Consider the following 23443-nt stretch of genomic DNA (forward strand, 5'->3'; position numbering starts at 1 on the left):
ATAATAATAATAATAATAATAATAATAATAATAATAATAATAATAATAATGTTGCCAAATGCAGAAGATTCAGATCCTTAAAGCATCATTTTAGAGACTTGAGAGAAACAGAAAATGGAACAGTCACTTTTTGAAGTTACACTAAAATGGCAATGAACTACTTCAATTAACTAGTTATGTGACCTTGAAAGAATAACTATAACTATTTATATCAGCAACCTTCCAAGCTCTGAGGTGAGATTTGTGATTAAGAGCAAGTTTTACTTCAAGAAGAAATTCAGGCTGAATTAATTGCATGAGGTTGAGTATGAGGCTGTATCTTCAATACAGAATTAATGCTGTTTGACAACTGCCATTCTGGGATTTGTAGTTTTGTGAGACATATAGCCTTCTCTGTCAGAGAGGTCTGGTGCCACAACAAACTACAAATCCCATGATTCCATACTACTAAACCATGCAGTTAAAGCAATGTCAAACTACATTCATTTTGCAGCATGGCAGCATTAAGAGGGACGAAGAGGAGTTTTGAGAAAGCCTTGCATTTGTCCATGTGTAGAAATGAAGACACTCACCTCGGCTACCCCTTTTGTACATATTTGGTTCTTTTGAATCTCCTATCCAGCTGTACTCTGTTGGCATAGAAACTGGCCTCAGATCACCTAAAGAAAAAAGTGGGAAAAGGAGATCGATTAACATTTTTGGAACTCATTTAAAAAGGATTATTTTTGCATTAGAAAGACTTGGCGCAATTTCTTTAGTGGCACATATGGGGCCGGGAGCAGTCAAGGAGGGAGATAGTACAAGCTTCTTTGACTTGCATGGATTTGAAAAGGAAGGCTTTGCCACTAAAAATGGCTGATGGGAGAAAGCTCATTCCCCAGCAAGGATCCCTGTGTCCCCAAGGTCCCGGTATTTTTAATGGTACCCTATCCTTCTCTTCTCTGCAAGACAAAGCAGACACTCTCATTTCTATAGAGATGCACAGCAAAAAATAAAGGATGGATTCCCAAAAGTCCAAAGTGAACGTTGTGTCTCCGAAATTGGCTTTGAACAATGGGAACGTATCTGATTTCTTTAATAAGTAGCTTCTGGATAAGGAAATCTAGTTTTGAAAAGGGGGGATTGCCCAAAAGAAAGTTTAAGAGGGTAACTAGAAGGTTTGACGGCATCCCCAGCTTTGAGCGCATCCTCCAACGATTTTCATAATCGTGACCAAAATCCAAAAGAAAGTTTTCAGAAAGGAGGCCAAGTTTACATCTGAAAAATGAACCAAAGAAACGAAACCCGGATGTCTCCGTTCCCCATCCTTGTTGTCCTGCTCCTGCACAACTATGTTCACTTTGTTGATGGTAACTCACATGTGTGTGGATGAACAGATGAATTGCCATCGTGAAAACCTTCACATGGGCTGATGTAAATTTAAGTACAGTGCTATACAAGAGAGAGAGTTTGTACATGATGAGCATGTATGTGGGTTGCCATTGCCTCCCCTTAAGGATACAAGAGTTATATTTGCATAAGGTTATCTATTCGGTATCCATGGCCAAATAGCAATTTGAATCCTGGTTTCCTGGAGTCCTACTCCAACATTCAGACCATTACATCATGCTGACTCTACCTTCAAGTGGACTCTGACTTATGATATTCTCTCATAAGGTTTTCTTTTTGGCAAGATTTTATTCAGAGGTTTGCCACTGCCTTCCAGCGAGACTTAGAGAATGTGACTTGCCATCATCCAGTGGGTTTTCATGATTGAGCAAGGATTTGAACCCTGATTTTCCAGAGTCGTAGTCCTTCTCTAAAACTACTACACCATGCTGGCTCCCCTTTATAACAGTAACATGTAGCGTATAATGATGATGCATCGGTTTTCATAAATCTAAAGCGCTATATAAATAAAGCATAACAATAACAATAATAATAACAACAATAATATTAGTAATAAATGGCTTTTGGATGGGGAAACCTATTTTTGAACAAGCTGCCTTGTTCAAAAGGTAACTAGAAGTCAATTTAGACATCATACAAAGTATCCTAAACAGAAAATTGCTATCAGTCCTGGTTTTTCATTGTATCTATGTGTGTGAATCATGTGTTTGGAAATGCAAACTTGTATCCCGTTTTTGTTAATAATCAATAAAATATATTTAAAAAGAAAATGAAAGAAAGAATCGGACACGGGTGGCCATGGAAAATTAGTGTGTAGTTAAGATGGCTAAAGTTGTTAATAAAGAAAAAAACCCACACAATCTAGAAGAGGCTGCAGTGGTTTGCTTTTGCCTGAATCTACTGAGAAAGGTAATATTTCACCCATTCCTACTTGCTCCTTCCTCCTAAGTTACCTGAGTGCCATCTACTTTAGTACTTTGAGCTCAGTTTGCGGCAAATGAAGTAATCTGAGGATAAAGAAGAAAAGTGGGAGGAGGAGAAAGGGGGGAGTAGTCATTCCCACTACTTTTAAATCGGATTGCAATTCGGTTTGAACCAGTTCAAATGACTCCGGTTCCCACTTAAATCGAATCACTGAAGCAATTCGGTGAGCGGGTCCATGCACCAGACCCATTTAACCCGCATCTTTTCGACACTGATTTTTCCACATGTGAACCAGCTGTGGATCGGAATTGATTTAAATTTGCCCTTTGGCTGGCTGGAGCGGGTTCATTTTGAACCGATTCATGCATGAATGTGAACCACACGTGGATTATTTTAGAGGGGAAAAAATGCAATCGGGGCAAATGTAGTGGGAACCACCCTCCGCTGTTGAATCGTTCCATCGATTTGGATCGCACACCGATTTATCTGTATGTAGGAATGAGGTCTGGGACATTTTAAAAGCAGCTAAAAAGCGTGGCAATGGAGGATTAATCAGGACTATCCCTGTCAAACTGGGACAGTTGGAAAGTATGACTTTTTCCTTCAGTGCACCAATTTATTTCTCGGGAAACCAAGGAATGCTGGAGAAAGAACAGCATTAAGAGAGAAGCAGATCTGTAAAACCAGCTATGTGGGATCATCTTTCTGACCTTGTCAGTCTACATCATCATCAACACACAGATAAAACTACCCTCCAGTTCATGAGTCAACTCCCATCTGAAATACTCAAGCAGCATGAACACACACACACTCACACACACACACACACACATCCAAATGCTAGCCTGGCTCTGGTTTTGTGGCCTATTTGCTTCATCCACTTGACTTATTTTCTGATATGTAAGACATTGACCCAGCTCCAAAAATAAACTCAAGGCTGGGGGAAAAATGGCCAGATACAATCAAGAGTTCCTTTTCTTTTTGTCACCAGTCCAGTGGCTCATATCTGCCATTTTATTTCCAGGGCTCTTTAAGAGGAGGAAAGGCGAGACCAACACACAACAGGATCAAGGACTGCAATGTTCAGCAGCCCCACAGATGGATAAATGGAGCTTGCTGTTTACCAATTTGTGACACATATTCATGGATCCTTCCAGCTGAATAAGAAGCTATTAATTCAGAATGTCGTCATTATATCTTTTGAAGAGGCCAGGTTCCCCACCCCACCTCCTTATTACAATCTTCTGGAGCATCATGAGAGCAATTATATTGCATTTATCTTGTTGCCTTATTACTATGAACTCTGCTCTTGATAGTAATCAGTTATATATTGAAAACAGAGAAGGAGGGGTATCACCAACTTAGCATCCTGGAATTTTCATATTGCTAAATATAATTTCTACTTAAGTCTCACTTTCAATTTTGTTGGCTTTTTTCATACCCTGCCTAATGTTTCTTCCTACCATTTCATATTGGTTATAAGATACCATTCCTCCATCCTACAAATATTGTGTATGGTCTTATTCACACTACACAGTTATAACACTTTTACATCAGTTCAACTTCCTTGGCTGTGTCCTATGTGTGATCTGGGAACGTATTTTTGGCCTCCCGATAGATGCAGGTGCAGAGTATCTACTTTTGTACTGTGAACTCAATTTGCAGCAATTCAAAGACAAAGGGGGAGAAATGAGAAGAGAGAATGAAACTGGGACATTTTAAAAGCAGCTGAAAAACTGGGATGACAGAAGATTAATCAGGACAGTGGGGTTAGTTGGAAGGAATGGATTTAAATGGTATATTCTGTGCAAATTCGATTGATATTTAGGTTTCGTGCATAATGACTGCTTCTTGTAATATTACCTTTGAAACACTGTAATATCACAAGGGGTTGCTATAGGCATCATGTTTTGGTTCTGAAATCTCGGGTCCTGGGACAGTCCTGACCCAGAAATCTTAGCTGACTTTATGATCTCTCCAAAGAGCACAGGTTTGGTCCAAAATGAAGACACGCTACTTGAAATAACCCTATCAGTTTCAAGAAAGCATTCTTAATCTCCTCAGATTCTTTTTTCCAAAGAGATGCCAAAGACCAAATGTGAGCATAAGAGGAAAATTTCAACATTATTGCAAACTAACGCTGGCATAATGTAGCTGGTGTCTTAAGTATAAGACATTGTTCATTCTGAGTCGATGAAAGCAAGCCAAATCCATCTTATTGGCTCACATTTCAAAAAGCCATTCCAGCTTCTCTTTGATCCTACTATTAAGGCAAAATGCCAATGAGATTTTCACTCTTTGGGAAAAGAGCTAAAAATGAAGAGCGCAGTTGCACTAAGTCCTACTTAAGTTCTGCTCTCCAATATTAATCGAATAACAGACTTTAGTAAACATACTCAAGGGTAGCCATGCTGGACATAGTGCAAAATAAAGCAAAATCCAAAATCCACAAAAAAGCAATATCTCTATGCACAAAATACATAATGCATCACATGTATCTGTGTGTCCCAAAGTGGGACAAGTCATTTATTTCACTCTTCACAAATGCTCTCTGTCTGTCTGTCTCAACTGGGACAGACTTCAAGCTTGAAGCTTCCTCATAGGTGACAGTAACAGTCCTATCACTTGACTAAATATTCCAATTGCTGGTCATATAATAGGTTGATGCATTAGTCTCAACTGCTGAGACACTTGCCTAGGATACAAATGAGAGTCTATTTCAATGTTATATAAAGTATGTGCCCTGACTCAATTGGTTTTTTCCAAGATAATACTGCACTATCCTCTTACAGCACTATTTTCCTGCTTCTACTCTTATGGCTGCCTCCTGGAATACTGAGATTAAGAATCTTCAGACAGAAAGCTCTTAGACTTCACTGAACTACAAACCCCAGAATGCCACAGGAGGTAGCAGTAAAAGTGGACTAATAGCACTATAACAGTGTAGTGCAGCATTGTTAATAAAAACAGGAATTTAGAGGCAGTGGCAGGCCACATAGCAGGGTAGCGATGCTGCAGCTTTTCCCATGGCCACATAACTACAGCATAAAACAATGCAGCACATTTAGACACTAAATACTTCTGGCAAATGGATCCATAAGAAGAGCTGTACTGGGCCACACCAAAGGTCTTTCTAAGGCAGCATCCCATTCTCCACAGTGGCCAGTCAAGTTTCACTGGAAGCCCATTAATTCCTGAAGGACCTTGCCTAATCCAAGCAACGATGAGATATAACACACTATTCTGACCCTTCTCAGTATGAAGGTTCCAGGCTGCAATTGCTAAGAGATGAAGAAACAGCCTTGTACCCTCAAAGGAACTGACATCTTATCAATTTCTTCAAAGAAGCAACAGCTACCCAGTGAGGTGGCCTAAAGCCAGTGTTGTCCCAGCAGCCATCTGCTTGCACAACAGGACTTTCTTTCTTTCCTTCCTCTCCTCCCTCCATCCCACTGGGCTGCCTGAAAGCCTATGCCAGAGACTTTCCCAGACCTCAGGAAGAGGTTTCCAGGGTGTACAGGGTGCTCCAAGGAGGAGGTGGAATTGGACTCTGCGTGGTTCTGTCAACAGAAAAACAATCCCGTGGCATTCTGGCCAAACAATGCAAAAAGGAGATGTGATGGCCGTATGAACAGATCCAAATAACTAATAGTTCTTAATATTTTCAAAGTGAGACCATTGATTGCTTTTGCCCCACAGCACATCTTAGTTTGGAACTGTTACTCTTTTTTTGGCAGGGGGAGGTTACTGTCAGTTGCGGGATTCTGGAAACTGTAGTCAACTGTAGAAGAAGAAGTATTTTTTTCTAATATCTCTCATGGGCAACCTGAGATCATAAAATCATAGAGTTGAAAGAGACTTCAAGGGCCATCAAGATGAACCCCCTGCCATGCAGGAACTCAGAATCAAAGCACCTTGACAGATGGCCATCCAGCCTCTGTGTAAAAACCTCTAAAGTAGGAGACTCTGAGTTTAGGTGGAAGAAGCTGTTTGACAGTGGGACATGCTCCCTTGGAGTGGGGTGAGGTCTCTTCCTTTGGAGGTTTTTAAACAGAGCATCATAATGCTCTACCAGACTTCGCAAGATATAATTATGTTTTCTGAAAACATTCCATCTGAAATATATTGGTAATGCTCTCAAATAGAGGCTTCACACAACAGACCCTCACTTTTTGTTTTGCTTAACATCCAGCATGCAGAAACTTCAAAGCTTGGTCACTCCTTTGTGTCACTGCCACTGCTCTTAATAAATGTATTATGCCGCTGTCATTTTTGATGGTTTCTGATAGGCCAACATGGTTACCTTCACATTTCATAACCACAAGACACACCAGCCAACTGGGGTCGGCTCTCCAACATCTATTTTTCAAGAGGTTAATGCAAACTAACTTCTAGATTGTGGATGGTAGCAATGGTACTTCCTGTTGTTGTGATACTTTAAGTCATTTCCATCTTATAGTAATCCTAAGGTGACCCTACATAGCGTTTTTTCAGGCGGAGAGTGTTGATTCACCCAAGGTCACTCAGTGGGCCATGGCTGAGTGCAGGATTCAACCCTGATCTCTAAAGTCATAGGCCAATGCTCAAACCGCTACACCACATTAGCTCTCAAGCAGTGATACTTGGAGATGTACACTTTCACTTTTTTTGTTCTTGCATGCACGAATGTATATTTGCACCTTCTTTGCCTTCTGGATGAGACAATGAGTTTCTGCACATTTCTGATCATTTTTCTCATTTTAGGACCCCTCTAAGTGAAAAATTCATTTGCAAAACAAACCAAGGATTTTTTTTTACAAAGGCTACTGGCTTTCTACAGAAAACAGTATATTTTGTATAAAACATTGAGTTTTATACAAAATTAAGGATTTTAGGACAAATGATTTTTCTGTTCTTCTTCTTTTTTGTCATGAAATGTAATTAAATTAAATTACATTAAATTTCACAGCCCATGACCAATGCAAGGATGAGGGGGGGAAAAGTCAGCATTCTTCACCAATCTAGTTCCAGAATAGCAAAAATGGCATGGAAGGTTGTGGCAGCCCAAACCTACAAAGCGTTCTCTGGCTCAGACAGGCTGATGTCAAGTGTTTTTCTTTAATGTAACATCAGATTCTTTGCTGACTCTTGACTCAAGAAGCATTCAATTTCGTTTTAGCATTTTGCAGCCACAAAAGGTTTTATTTTTAAAAGCTACTGCAGTAAATTTATGGGCACTACCATCAGATCTCATCACCCCATTTTATACTTCCACTACGATACTCAAGGGTTTGGCAAGGGTTTGGAGAGAGTTGGAGCATGAGAGGGTGGGTGATATTTATAAAAGGGCTTTAAAACAGTTACCAGAAGCTGCGTCTAGAAACAACTACCCTGTCTAATCCTGTTGGGACCATGCAATTACTTTGGATATTCATTTCCAAAGAATCCAGTGAAAGGTGCTTCTGATCTCAACACTTTGTTTTCAGTATTAAATAGCTGTTATTTTGCATTATTGCACAAAAGATATCAAATATTCAGAGTAGTCTGCTTCTCCAGCTCTCTAAGCACGCAAGTGTTGGTCTTTTCCCTCCTAGTTCTTGTGGCATTTCTTCGTAGGGCTCTTATTTCCTTTATATCTGACTACTTGTAAAGTCCCTTCAGCCATGACCTAATTACCAGACCTTTTGAGCATCTGCCAAAGAGAAGCCACAGATGTTCCACCCGGAGCACAGAAACATATTTCCCTTTCCATATCTTCTTCTTTTTACTTGTGCAGCATATTTACTGTTCTACCTCCAAGGGGCTCAAGGCAAAGTGCAAGGGAATGCTCCTTAATTTAATCTTCACAATTCACAAACCCTGTGAAATAGGTTATGGTGAGATCTAGAGATCTATGGTGAGATCTATGTACAGTGTGGAGAAAATGGATGCAGAGTAGCTTTCCTCCCACTCTTGTAATGCTAGAACTTGGGGCTATTTGCTAAAATGCATAGGTAGGGGATCCACATCTCCTCTTTATTCGCTGTTTAGATGCTGCAGTGACTGGTGGAGAGTGAAAGGGGAATGTATGGCCTGGGGCCAACTTTAAGTCTCCATAGGGCTGGGTGTCCATATGCGGCCAGCCCTATTTTCAACACCAGTGCACCATCTTGCCGCGCCCCTGTCCACATGTGGCGTGCGATGATGACGCATGGGCACCCGAGTGCCCAAATGGCACTCACCGGAAGTGTCATTGTCATGGAGTGCAAGTGCCATGATGACACCCTTAAAAAGAAGTCACCTAGAACGGCTCCTTTTTAGGGAGTGCATCGGTGCCACACCGTGTGGCCTGTGTGGCACCAACGAGGGGCAAAAATGAGCAGCATGGAGCCACCCGTCTGTGTCCCCCCTAAGTCACCATTATCAGATACAATCCATCACTAGGCTTCTCCTCAAAGGAAGCAATGAGTAGTTTTAACAATTTTCTTCCCTCTGTGAGAAATTCTCTGAAAACAGTTTTTTGAGGCCAATTCGCAATTTGGGACTTATCCTACCAAAAATTCTGATGTGGTTGTTTTGTATAGAAAACAGACTTCTTTGTGCAGAAAATACTGTTTTATACGCAAACCAACCATGTGTGAGTTTTATGCAGCATAAATCCCAATTACCAGCATTTGTTTGCACAGAAATAGAAATAATATTTTCTGGGCAGAAGATGTCATTTTTTGTGCAAAATAACCACATGTGAATTTTGACAAAACAAGTCCTGAACTGCGAAGATGCTCATAAGTTCTCAAATCTTCTCCTCAGAACCCCCCCCAACATCTTTTCCAAGTATTTTTCAACACTTAAAAAACCATTTTTTCACCATTTTCTGAATATATTCTAATATTTTTTCCAATGCAGACCAATGACACCATCCACCAAAACCTACTAGGGTCTTTGAAAGTTTCAGCAAATGATACTTATGTTTTCAGGAGAAAGCTGCATACAACCCTTGTTGTTATAATACTCTTCCCAACAGGGGCTCCTGAACATTGGGAAACCCATGTTTTTATTTATTAGGTTGGTCTCCCCTTGTCTACAAAGCTCATTGTGTGTTGCTTGGATGATATATGTCAGCCTAATCCTCTCACACGTTGGTTGTGAAGGTAAATATGGGGAAGAAGACTATGTGTACCACCATATGTTCCCTAAAGAAAAAGTGGGATATACAGTAAGTGCAACTAATTTTAATATGGATGACAACAGACCCATTAACACATTATAATGAATTTATGAGATCTACTGCTGCTCACTGAGTTTGCATTTTATGTCTATTAACCAATGGTAGATCTGTTATCCATGAATCAGAGCCAACTGACGGATAATTGTAAGGAAAATGTTGTCACTTTGAAAGGAAAACTGCTCTGTATACTATACAGGTTCCAACCAGACTTCTGGTGCATCTCTCCCAGACACCCATCTCTCAGTGTCCAATTTATTGTCATTTCTTCTGACAGCTATTCAAAGAAGCAGAAGAGCAAGAGCAAAAGCTAATGAGTTTCCAGGCCAACCCTTCTTTTTGCAATTGATTACCAATCAACTTCAGAGCACTTCCAAGTGATAACAAAGAAGCTATCCACTTTGCATAATCACAGAATAATTCAGATGCTTATGGAATTCACTCAAAGGTGATGGTTTTTATACATGAAAGGCATATTTTCACCATTCGTCTCTCAGTCCCGATCCTCCTTCCAAAATGGCCACAACTGTAAATGGCACATCAATGGAAAACTTCCTGAAAACACCATTCACAGGAATACAAGGAGCTGTCTTATACATCTCAAAGTATTTGTTAGTCCAGTCCAGTATTGTTTGCTCTTGCTGGAAGAGGCTCTTTAGGTCTCAGATGGAGTCCTACTTCACTGCCTGTTACCTAATACAGTATTTAAAAAACAAATAAACCAGATGCCTAGAAATGCAGCCTGAGAGCTTATAAAAATGACACATGCATTTCACTATGAAGCTCTAGGCCCTCTGTTTCTTGCATTCGTTTCTTAAAATATACAGCTGTGCCATCAAGGAAAAGAGACAGATGGCTGATACCAAAAAAGAGAGCATGGCAAATCCAGCGCGTTACAGCTGACCATGCACAAATATTTTCAAACATATGTGCACAATTGCTGATCCTGGGGTCCCATTTCATCTAGTACTTGGAAATGAGACTTTCAGAGATTACCAGGAATCTTTAGGTAAAGCTAAAGGGGAAAAGTCTCACCTGAAACCCTGAAGAGCTACTGCCACTCAGTTTTAACAACACTGGGTGAGGTGGGCAAATGGCCTGACTCCATGTAAGGCAGCTTCCTGTATTCCTTCCTTTATGGTCAGAAATTCATACATTTCTAGACTTACACAGCATTCCATAAAACAAAAAAAGTCATTGATAATATGCAAACATTTGGAAAATGAGCAAAAATTCATTGTATGTGTTTCTAAAACTCACAGAAATAGGATCTAGTCAATAGGTATACATCTCATCATAAATCAATTTAATAAAAAATCTATATGAAACCAGCACAAAAAGGGGCCTAGAAATGGGAAATAGATGGCACTGGCAAATCCGCTCATCCATAACTTAGAAATATTTGGTGGGAACTGTGTGAAATGGGAAACTAGGCTTGATGAAATCCAGTGGTCCAGTGGAACTCTCCTGTTTTATGATGGGGCAAAATCATAACCATGTAGTCATCTGTAATAAATACAGTGGGTTCTTGGTATCTGCTGGTGTTTGGTTCCATGGATACCAAAATCCGTGGATGCTCAAGTCTCATTAAATACAATGGCATAGTAAAATGGTGTCCTTTATATAAAACGACAAAATCAAGGTTTGCTTTTTGGTGTGTGTGTGTGTATTCAAGCTGTGGATGTTTGAATCTGTGGATAAAGAATCCGTGGATACAGAGGGTCCATTGTAATTGTATATACAGGATGCTGAAACCCCACATTTTGGTTATAGCAATCTCCCCCTGAAATTGCAATTGTTAATCATGGCACATTGGCATGATGGTTTCCACTTAAATTAATACAAGCAAGGGAGAACTTTTTCCAGCTGAACATGGGGCTATGAATCAGCCTATAAACGGAAGAAATCATACAAGCTAATAACTTTAAAAGGTCAAAGGCAGTGAGTGTACCATGTGTGGGTGTCTTTTCTCTCCGCCGCACCCCTGTCGCTCTGCCTCTTTCATATTCAGAGCTCACTGGATGGCCTTCGCCTTCAATTAAAGTATAATACTTTCCACTTTCATGTTCCAAAAAGTAGCTTGGAGACTCTGAACCCTTCATCCCAGACTTCCCAACGCCATATTTACTGATGTCATCACAAGACACAATACCAATGTCATCTCTATGGAGAGAGAAAGAAATGAGACAAATGTTACTGACAAATCAGTGACCATGGTTTGCAAAAAGACAAATGTTGCTTTTCTAATCAGTGTTGAAACATAAAGAATAAACATGACATAGACGACTGTATCCTGCTTTTCTTTAGCAATATCACAGGAAGTTCCCATTCAGTTCAAAAACATTTATCAAAGGGAGAGACAAAGTCAGTGGTTGGTGTTTGAAAACAAGGTCTGATGAGTTCATCTGGGTATTCATCCAGCAGCCTTGGCTGAAGGCTCCAAACACTGCTGTGAACCAGGGATGTCATGTTTCACTAGGTTTTTCTCTCAAGGAGTAGTTTGAATAATTTTCTTCCTATTGTGAGAAAGTCTTTAAAAACACACACAGTTTTTGAGGCTTATTCACAATTCAGGACTTATTCTGTGCAAAATTGCTTCCTGCTCAGAAAATTTTATGCAAATCAACCAAGTGTGGACTTTTCAAAGAACAAATCCACTATTGCAGCATTTTCTACTCAGAATATAATATTTCTAAACAGAATTATTGGCTGGACTCCTGTTGGGAACTCACATCTTTTGTGAGTGGATTTAAGTCTGCAGGACTTGCAATTGGGCAGTTCAGTAACATCTGTGTCCGGTAAGGACTACCGTTAAGTTACTACATAGGGGAGCTGGCAAAAGGACTAATGCATGTTGGGACTAAGGAACAATGGAATCAGTGTATATTGGGCCCATTGAGCATTGGGACATCACCTAAGGAGCATTGATGCCTATTGGTAGAGCCGAGTGAGCATTGGGACACTCTTGCCAGTGTCCTATTATGCATATTTGCAATTCACAAACAGGGTTCTCTCAGTTAGGAGCTTATCGTATGGATCCTGGAGAACGGAAATGGCATGAAACAAAAGGGGCAGGAAGGGAACAGAACAGGGAAATCATGCATTTTACCGCATGGGAGAACACCGCCAATGCTGCCAGAAGTCCCCAATTCGTTCCCCATCCATCCCACAGAGGCTGATCCTGATTAGATCTTGAAAATCGGCCTCTGTGGGATGGATGGGAAACGAATTGGGGACTTCCGGCAGCATCGGTGGTGTTCTCGCATGTGGTAAAATGCGTGATTTCCCCCTTTCGCCCGTGCTCCTTAGTCTCAGAGGTGCTACAAGAGCACTTTGCATACTAATACAGACTAACATGGCATTGTTTTTGAATTCTGTTTCCAGATTCTGTGCCTGTGTGATCCAAACATGTGCAAAGTTGATATGAGCCTTATCTCCACATATGAGCATTTAGTGTCATCAGAGACAAGAGAGGTTCTGTCTTTCTCAACAAGAGGGAAGAAGCTGAGAGAAAATCCATGAAGGTCAGACCCAGACTTAGACGTACTTAGAGTAGACCCACTGAAATCAGTGGGACTTAGGTTAGTCATAACTGTATTTAGGTCCCATTGATTCCAACAGATCTAATTTGATTAAGTCTTGATCCAACCAGCAGTTTCTGTTTATAGTCTAAAACTATGGTTCTCATGTCCACATGCAAGGGGTACCTGGGGCCATAGAGTCCTGACATGGGTGAGAGGATGAAAACATCTTGGAGAGTCGAGTTGTCCATTTTGGAGCTCAAGCCCATTGTGCTGGTTGGTGTTGTGGAGCTGCTCGTTGGGCTGGTTGGAATAACAGGCTGGAGAATGAAAGGGAGGGAGAGAGAATGAAGAGAAAGAGAGAAAGAAGGAAAAAGAGAGAAAGCACATACTGAGTAAACTAGCCATTTCTAGCCCTTTGCCTCCCTCTCCCCACTTGCTGCAACAAAAGCTGGCATGTGCATTGGCCTGCCTGGCATCACTTTCTTGGAAGCTTTCTCAGGGTTGGCTATAACCAATATTTGTCCCCAAAGAGAGATTTGTGAAAATATTTCTATCTCATAAAAACATTGGAAGCTCAAAGATATTTTGGAATGCGATATTATAGTGGAAGGAAACAACTCTTTCTTTCCAACTAAAAATGTTCCTCTGTCTGTGTGTGTGTGTCTGTAAGTCTGTGTGTATGTATACTGAAGAACTGATTATTCACAACAAATAGGTCACTTGCACAAGAAGGATAAGGTCCAAGATTCAGTCCAGGTCATCTCCAGTTGTGATATCTCAAGGATCAGGGAAAGGAAATATCACAATTATTTGAAGGCTGTTGGCCACATTGAGTTGGATCAGATTCAGTCATGAGTAAAACAGAACCATTGGAATCAGTGGGGCACTTTAATCATGATTGGCCATGAGCCATTCCGCCAAGGTAGACACAAAGAAGAGAAGGAAGGCAGGGCCTCCTTTAGGCCCAATACATAATGCCGAGAAATGGTGGTCTGCAGGCGCCTATTTTACCTTTTTACCGCGTCCCTCTGCAGTAAAAAGAACCCGGTTCTTCCGGGTTCTTTTTGCGCCTCCCAGGTTATGTCGCGAGGGCACCAATAGCACACTCATGATGTAAGCAATGTGCAATGATGTGTGGACGCTGCATGTCACGCTAAGATGACAGTCCCCATGTGGATGGAGGGCCGCCATTAGGCCACCATCCGCACGTCGTAGGGTTCTGGACCATGCAGCTGCTGCACATACTGGAACCCTACTATTGCCGTCGCCATGTCGCATTTGGGCCATCTGTCTCAGCCCTTAGCTTCCTTGAGAAGCTTTCAGGCTTGGTCTCCTCCTAAGTGTCCTCCAGCAGTCACTCCATCATGCTGTGCAAGTTTCTTTTTCTCTTTGTATTCTTTTACCATCCTGCTGGGACTCAAAGTGCCTTGCAACAGGTTTTAAAAACAGGCAGTTAAAAATTTTCAAAATATCAAAGTTAAAAAAATGATTAAACTATGAAAAAATTAAAGTCAGTCAAAATATAAACCATTAAAAAAACACACAAACACAACACATAGAAAAATCCAGCACATTGATTAGCTGGGATTGGCCTTCTATAATCAATCCTCAAAGACCTGTCAAGACAGAAAGATGTTCACCTGCCCAGAGAAAGAAAGTAGGGAGAATGCAAGCCTAACATCTCTGGGAAGGGAGTTCCAGAGCCTGGTGACAGCCACTGAAAAGGCCCTGTCTCCCGTGTCCCCACCAGATATACCTGTGAGGATGGTGGGACAGAGAGAAGGTCCTCCCCAGCAAAGCTCAAAGCATGGGCAGGCTTATAAAGTATAAGCTGAAATGTATATTAAATTGCTTGAATGCTATATGACCTATTGCATTATGTAACTTTATTTAGCCTAGCTACATAGCCAAGGTGAAAGAAATCCCTTTACTGAATTGTAAATTTGTGTGATGGGACACCAGCAAGAGTGCCCAGTGTGCATTGGTGCCCAATGAGTATCAGGACAGATGCACATGTACATTAGGCACCAGTGCACATTGGGCACTTTGCTGGCTCTGTTATGTAGTAATGTAACGGCAGCCCTTTATTGGATATGGACATTATACCACCATGTAGTTCTAATTCCCATATTCATAAGTCCACTTAAAAGGACATAAGTCCCAAACAGGAAAGCAGTAAATGCATATTTAATAATTAAAAAATGCATACATTGGGAGAATGTGTTTATAAATATGAGTTTTGTGAGGATATGAGTTTCTCAAAAAGGAGAAAATTGTACAGATGATGATAATGATGAATAAAAAAGCACAGCTCAGTGCAGAAATGGGATGAACAAGATTTATGAACGAAGGTTTGAAATGGACCGGAATAGAGCGATCCATCCATTCCTATTCACAAAGGGGTGCCCTAATCTTTTTCGGACTATTAATTCCAAATATTTTAGAGGGGAATGTGGTATATTTGACGCTTATGCACAGCCTTCCTGCTTGATAAAGTAGATGTGTATTTTCCACTCCAGTAGCCATAGCTGAGTGCGAAATATAAATGAGAACTGAAAGACCTTTAAGACTGGAGATAGAGAATTGCAGGCAGTACTAGGTAGAGGAACTACTGCACTGCCTCCATACAGAGCGTCTCACTCAACCTCCAGTATATGCACACAGATGGAAATCCTTCACATTCCCATGACATCCTTAACATTTCCATAACATACTAAAAAATCAGAAGCATTGCACAATAAGAATGTCAGTACCAGTTACGGAGCCAAACTTAGAACTAAGCTATACAGAATATGAATGCCCATAATTCAGTCTGTGTTTATGACACTGACCACAACCCTTCCTTGATTCAATTCTTCACCACCGCAACTGCCTCATTTCTTTCCTTTAGCAACTTAATTTGATGATAGGGGTAATAATGAGAAGGGCTTCTATGACGGCCTTTACTGGTAGCTACATTGGGTGTTACAGGACACTTGAGAAATGTCATTTTCTAGAGGTTTTGGGTTCTTAGACCAAACAAACACAAGATCCTACTTGGTCTTTTGTCACTATTCTGCTATTCCATTCGTCATCCAATTTTCTCCCATGAGAAGAAGAAGAGGAAGGAGCTTGACTTTTATCCTGAGATATCTTCCATCAGGATGGAGCTTTCCCTCTTCTCCCATGGAGAGAACCACCTTGGAAAAGAGAATAATCCTCCATTTGTTCTCAGAGAAATGTCTGACTTTATCAATATATCAGGTCAAGACCCATCTGAGGCATCTCCAAAAAGGAGATCTGGACATCTCCAAGGAGGTAACAAACTTTAAGAGTAGCTTCAAATATGCCTGATGTCTCAATGATTTGGATACTATTCTTTTTTAATTATTATTAGGTTTTAACATATTGATCCTGTGCATTAGTACAAGAATTTGGATACTACTCTTGGAAATTTCAGAACAACTGTTAAGCAGGCACATATTAGCAACATAGCATGTCTAATTTTTAAACATATCCATGTCAGTCTATGTACTTATACATAACTCTTTAATTTGGATTTCATTGTTTCAGGTTATTAGACATTATTCACTCTTGATGGTACTGCAATGTAAGCCAGTGAAGACATCAACAGCGCCCTTCCATAAATATACATAAAATCGTGGAAAGAAAGTCGCTTGCTAAGGTAATTCGGTTCCACTGGGGGACAGGATCAAAAATTGTAACTGTAAGGGAAGGAGACCTTTTCAAGTATCCGCATGGGTTCTTTGATATGAAACCAGCCCACTCATATCAGGCAGGGCCCCACTGGGGGCAAACACAGCATGGTTGGCACGACTGCCATGTTTTCTAATTAAAAGCTGACAACATCGGAATAAAACACTGTCACAGGATAACATCCTCCTGCTGTTCCACGACACTTTATGGCAAAGATAAAGCACTGATGGAAAATGCTGAGACAGGGCCAAGAGAGATATTTTGGAGGCTTCGTTACATCAGATCCTTTAGCTCACAGAATTCTAGAGCTAATTTACACATATGAAAAAATAGCGTGAACTGTGTTGCTTCGCAGGGCAGGACCCATGGGTCGATCTTTCATATGCACCTTATTCACATAGCTTGTAAGCAATTTTTAATAAAAAATAGTTAATAATGTTTTAAAATAATTTTGCGCATGAAACAAAGTTTGTGTACACTAAACCATCAGAAATAAAAGGGTCACTATCACAGAAACCCATGAAAAACATTTTGGATTTGGGGAGTCTTTCTGATCTTGGAATTCAAGATAAGGGAGACTCAACCTGTATTTGCAGAACACCTTTCTGCTGTTGTTGTTGCATAAACATATTTTGCTCATAATATCATGTTTTCTTTACAAAGACCAGAGGAAATGAAAAGAAAGGACTTGCTTTTTGCTGTCTCGAGAAAGCTAAAAAGCTTATAGAGACTGGCAGTTTTCTCAGTGGAGTGTCTTACCATTTCAAGGCATCCTTCCTCATCAAGAAATTTTGCAAGGAAATTTGCAAATATTATTTACATCCCTTGCTGGAGGTATAGGTATCAGAGATACAATATGGATGATCCTGCATTGAATAGTGGGTTGTCTTAAATGACCAACATACATATTTTCTGTAATATATGACTGGCATGCTGTTAGGCAATTACTAAAATGGCTAAAGATTTGGAAACCATGCCCTATGAGGAGATACTTAAGGAGCTGGGTATGTTCGGCCTGGAAAAGAGAAGGTTTCGAGGTGATATGAAAGCCCTGTTTAAATAATTGATGGGATGTTATATTGAAGATGGAGCAAGGTTGTTTTCTGCAGCTCCAGAGAACAGGACCCAGAACAATGGATGCAAGCTACAAGGGGGAAAATAGTCCACCTAAACAGTAAGAGCTGTTTGATTTGGAACACATTACCTTGGAGTAGGATGGGGTCTCCTTCTTTGGAGGTTATTCAACAGAGGATGGATGGCCATCTATCAGGGGTGCTTTCATTGTGGGTTCCTGCATGGCAGGGTGTTGGACTGGATCCTTGAAGTCTCTTCCATTTCCATGATTCTATGATTCTATTCTATGATTCTAAGCTAAGACCTGTGACTTTGTAACTGTATTCCCATTTATGATCATGGCACTATTGCCATGACTGCAAATGCACCTAAAACCCACCTTAGAAGCTAGGCAACCATAGAATGGAACTACCACACTTAATGTGGCATCAAACTGCATTATTTCTACAATGTAAATGCACCTTTAGGAGCAGGAGTTCCCATTGTTTGAGGAGATGATCCCTCTGCTATTTTCCAGTGGCCCAGAGTTATCTGGAATGGTCTGTTATTTTGCTCCTTCAGGGGTCGGATGGTTTTGTCCCCCCCCCCCGATTTTTGGGAAAGGACCTTCATTAACCCAAAATACTCTGTAACTTGCTTGATCCTCTTGGGTCTTCAGAATTCAGGTTCATCACAACAGTAGTGGGAATGATACTGCACTTGGATTGAAGACCTGAGGAGAAATGGTTCACTGTATGCTTAATCCCCACCTCACCCTATAGCCACCTTAGCTAAAATGTGAGGAAATCTAAATATTTCTGCTGGCTGGTAAAATCACATAAAACAGGTGGCTTGCTTGGGCTGGAGACAGCTCAGATTGTGCTTGTTTAAATCAATCTCACGTGGCCAGTGGCAAGGAAATGCAAAAATTTATGATGAGTGACAAGCCAGTTCATATCAGGGGAAAATATTTCCCACGTCTGAGAAATCTCTGAAATGCATTCTCACTCAGTCATTCGGCTGTCACAACTGTGATGGCAATGAAATGCTCAGCCATTCAGCAGAGAGCATTCCATGCCATATATTCACTATAATAATAACTTGCAGTACAATAGATGCCTGGAGAGGTACACTGGAGTCTTCCTATTGGGTTCAGCAACTACAGAGCAACAGAATGGAATTGGGTTCCTCTGACATCATGCAAAAGTTCTGTTTCAAATAAAACAATCCACAAATGGCCTCTTAAGGGCAGAGAAATGAGGAATATAAGACATTGTTCAACAGTCAGAGCATTGATCCGTTGAAACCAACATTGTCAAATATGGCTGTCAGAAGTGCTCCAGGCTTTTAAGCAGGATTCTTTCCTGATCCTTCTTGGAGATACCTGATGTGGGCTAACATCCTCTTAGGGACACATGCACATGCACATTTCCCTTATTCGTGTGTATGTTCTTTTTGGGAGCCACTGCAGGGGTTGGTGTTGCCTTCCTCCTTCTGCAGCACCCAACCATCTCCAAATCCTGAATAGCATCAAAATAGCAATTCCCTGCTTTGTGGTGAGTAGCCAGGATCACCTAAGCATCTTCTGTAGAATGAAATGATGACAACAGCACCAGGATTCATCAGGGTCTTTCAGAGGTCTCAGTACTGCTGCAATCATTTTATGCCTGGCTATGGAGACACAGCTACAGAGACAGACGAAGATCACCATGTGTTTTATAGACAATACAAAGCCTTCAAATGCACAGATGATGAAAAACTATGGAACGCCCTTAAAGACATGGGAGTGCCAACACATCTGATAGTCCTGATAAGAAATCTGTACTTAGGACAAGAAGCTACTGTTAGAACAGAACCAGAATGGTTCCCAATTGGCAAAGGGCTCAGGCAAGGCTGCATCCTTTCACCCTCTCTGTTCAACTTGCAATACAATACAATACAATACAATTTATTGAGTAGCCCAAGGGCCGTTTCAAAATACTAGTAACATAATAAAAAGCAGTATCACACAGCTATATATAAAATGTAAATACAGTGCACTAGGTGCAATAAACCTCCATACAATATAAATACATATGCATAACCTAAGCGTGCACCAGAACCAGAACATGCACTACTTGTCTACAGCTTATATATATCTAAAAGATATACAATATGTGCTAAAGGATATACTAGTAAACAGATAAAATAAAATAGTTAACAATTAAACAGTAGTATGTAAGATAGTTACCATAGGGAATAAAACAGAATTAAAATTGGAATTGAAATGGGAGGCAGAAGTAACATAAAATATCCGTCGACATACATCAAATCTGATCATCCCCCTTACAATTAACACCAATCATTCCAACATATCTAGATCTCAACAGCGATGCTTTATGAAGGAACCGAGCTGTAGCAATAGAGATTTTTGAATCTTGTCCACTCATAAAGTATGATGTTCTGATGTGGGTATCCCAGTATATTGTTCGTTTAATATAGGGATGAAGATATTGATCCCTTTCTGCTTGGTACAAATTACATCTAAACAAAATGTGTGCTAGATCCTCAATTTCATGATCCCCACAAATACAAATTCGTTCATTATAAGGGATACCCTGGATAGGAGGAAGGAATATCAATAATCTGAGATATGCAGACAACACCATACTACTAGCAGAAAATATCAGAGACCTGGAATAACTACTAAGAAAGATCAAAGAAGAAAGTGCAAAGGCAGGCTTACTGTTCAAAATAAAGTAAACAAAAATAATGACCATGGAAGATCTAACAGATTCACCCTAGACAATGAGGAAATTGAAACAGTAAAAGAGTTCCCATACCATGGGTCAAAGATTGATCAGTATGGGGACTGCAGTCAAGAAAGAAGAAGAAAACTAGGAATGGGGAGGTTAGCTATGAAAGAATAAAAAAAATCCTAAAATGTAAAGATATCCAACATGAAAGTTAGAATCGCAAAGCCATTGTTTTTCCCATTACCATGTAAGGTTGTGAGAGCTGGACAGTGAAGAGAGCGGATAGGAGACAAGGGCTGAGGATACTGTGGATGGCCAAAAAGACAAACAAATGGGGCCTAAAACAGATCAAGTCTGAAATCTCCCTGGAAGCCAAGACGATAAAGCTGAGGCTGTCATACTTTGGTCACATCATAAGAAAGAATGACTCATTGGAAAAGACAATAATGCTAAGAAAGGTGGAGGGAATGTAGAAAAAGAGGAAGATGCTGGATGGATGGATTCTATTAAGGAGGTCATGGGTGTAAATTTACAGGACCTAAGCAGAGCAGTGGGAAATAGGGAGTCTTGGAGATGTCTCATCCACAGGATCACCATGTGTCAGGATCGACCCAAGGGCAGTTAACAACAACAAAAAGAGAGACATATCCAGAGACGTCTGCAATCCTGCCTGCTCCCAATGAAGCAGGGAATGGATGTGCAAAGTGGAGTGGGAGAGACATCAGAGATGACTATGTCAGGGAGGTGGTATGTCATAGGTATACTACTCTAAGCTGAGCCACATGGGATTGCAGTCATTGTGTCCCATCCAAGTACTAACCAGAACCAATGCTCCTTAGCTTCTAAAACCAGACGAGATCAGGTTTGTTTAAAATGATATGACTCGGAGGGCAATTTCGCTGGATGTTTTTAGGGGGAAGATAAATTCTGCAACATCTTCTCAGGGATGGGGCTCACCATCATCTGTGGGAATAGCATAGTTCCTGTTTCCTCCACTATTTTGTGGGAAGAGAAGCAGGGGAGGCTGCCACAATAAATGGCAATAGCAGCAGTTTTTAAAAAATAATGTTTGGTTTTTGTGGCAATCCACAATGTTCAGGACTTCTGAATTCCTCTCTATATTTTCTTCAATCACATGTGTTTTATTTTAAAGTTGTATTTAAAGAGACAGTAAAGTCACAATTGTGTATGCAGCAGATTGCGGAGGGCTTACTTTTAAAATTTGTTTGGAAAGCATCAGCAACTCAGCAGGCAGATCAAGCAATAATAATTCATGATTGCTTTGATTATTTACATACTGGAAAAAAATAAGTAATACTTGTCTTCAAACTCATAATCCATGGGCCCAAAAGCTTGAAAATAAGCAGGCTGTAGAATCTAAGAAAGATTTTAAATTCCTTCTTCAAAAGTATAAATAGAAAAGGGAGGGAGAGAGAAGGAACAGCTGTAATATGATGGAAACAGACAATGGTTTAGCTTACTAGTACTGTACTGATTTTGCCCATGAGAGCCAGTGAATAAGGAGCTGTTAGCAGACAATGCAGTGACTCTGACTGTATTCTTCCTCCAGTTGGGATTCCAATAATGGTAATAATAAAAAAGATATGAAAGGAAAGCCGTTAGATTTATATCTTCTCCTCTCAAAGGAAGAAGTCTCAGAAAACATGATGCATTTGATTTGCAGGTTGCTGTAGAGTTGCTGGAATGTTTTGCTGTGTAGTAGGAGCCAGAATCCTAGTGTGTGCCTGTGTGTTTTCAAGTTGCCAGCATTGTTACCTCTTCTAATATGTCATGTCATATCACTGTATAGCCAGAGTTTAGCCCTTTTGGCTTCTAGTTTTCATCCAGGCTTGGTTTGCTCTTGTTGTCGTTGTGTGCCTTCAAGTCTTTTCTGACTTATGACAATCCTAAGGTGTACTGAATCTATCATGGGGTTTTCTTGGCAAGATTTGTTCAGAGGAGGGTTGCCATTACCTTCCCCAGAAGCTGAGAACCAGTGACTTGCCCAGGGCCACCCAGTGGGTTTTCACAGCTGAGCCAGGATTCGAACCCTGGTCTCCAGAGTGGCAATCCAATGGTCAAACCATTGCCATGCTGGCTCAGTTGGCTCTAGGACCCATTTATTTATTTACTTATTTTGGAAATCCATTACTGTATATCAGTAGAACTTTCCTCCAGACCCCATTTCAAATGACTTGATTTTCTTCTTGTCACCTTTCTTTACTGTCCAGCTTTCACAGTTGTACATTGAGACAGGGAATACTATGGCATGGATGGCCCTGACTTTGGTATTCAGTGATGCACATTTGCACTTGAAAGATTGCCATGCCCTTTGTTCGTTCATTCATTTTCATTTGTCTTTAAAAGAATTTATTTCCTACCTTTCTATCTAACCAGATCCACAGGATGAACAACAAGACAGAAACAAAACAATTTTAAAACGCAATAAAATGTAAGCACAGATAATAAAGCCACAGGAGCATCAGCAGTAAAACAAGAGAATTAAATGGGGAAAAGTTAATTATCAGTTATTCCAAATGTGCTCCAAAACATTTGCCATGTAATGCTCAGCAATGATATATGCGAAGCACTTGGAACATTTGAAAGATGAGCTGTATAGTATTTGCAAAATATGAGTGTTTCGGTGACTGCAAGGTTTGGTTGGCTCAATGAGATCCACTTTCTTCCACTACAGAAAGGGTTCCTCTGCATTAAAATGCTGCATGTCATGGGAAAGGATTCAGTCCAGTTTTCCCCTTGGTTTTCTTTATCTGTAGTCAGATTATTTTGGGGAGGCAGAAGCGAATATCATATAATATCATATAATAATGACACACAGGACTTTTACAATGGCTCTGAATGGAGTTCAGCTCGTGTTTGCTTCCTCACTGAAGTAAGAAAGACTGCATAAAGGCTCCTTAGAGTTGCCCCATCTGCTG

At 40.5% G+C, this 23443-nt stretch overlaps 1 protein-coding gene across 1 annotated transcript in view; it reads right to left on the minus strand.

Moving 5' to 3' along the window:
* The window catches only part of LOC121936846 (connector enhancer of kinase suppressor of ras 2-like), a 327954-nt gene that overhangs the window by 107304 nt on the left and 197207 nt on the right, over positions 1-23443 (minus strand). Inside the window, exons 10-12 of the mRNA XM_042479498.1 lie at positions 13204-13337; positions 11448-11659; positions 573-659 (exon numbers count right to left, since the gene is read on the minus strand). Of these exons, the coding sequence (XP_042335432.1) occupies positions 573-659; positions 11448-11659; positions 13204-13337 (433 nt within the window). The remainder of the gene's footprint in view (positions 1-572; positions 660-11447; positions 11660-13203; positions 13338-23443) is intronic.

Source organism: Sceloporus undulatus, chromosome 7 (genome assembly GCF_019175285.1).
Source record: "Sceloporus undulatus isolate JIND9_A2432 ecotype Alabama chromosome 7, SceUnd_v1.1, whole genome shotgun sequence".
Classification (NCBI taxonomy): Eukaryota; Metazoa; Chordata; class Lepidosauria; order Squamata; family Phrynosomatidae; genus Sceloporus; species Sceloporus undulatus.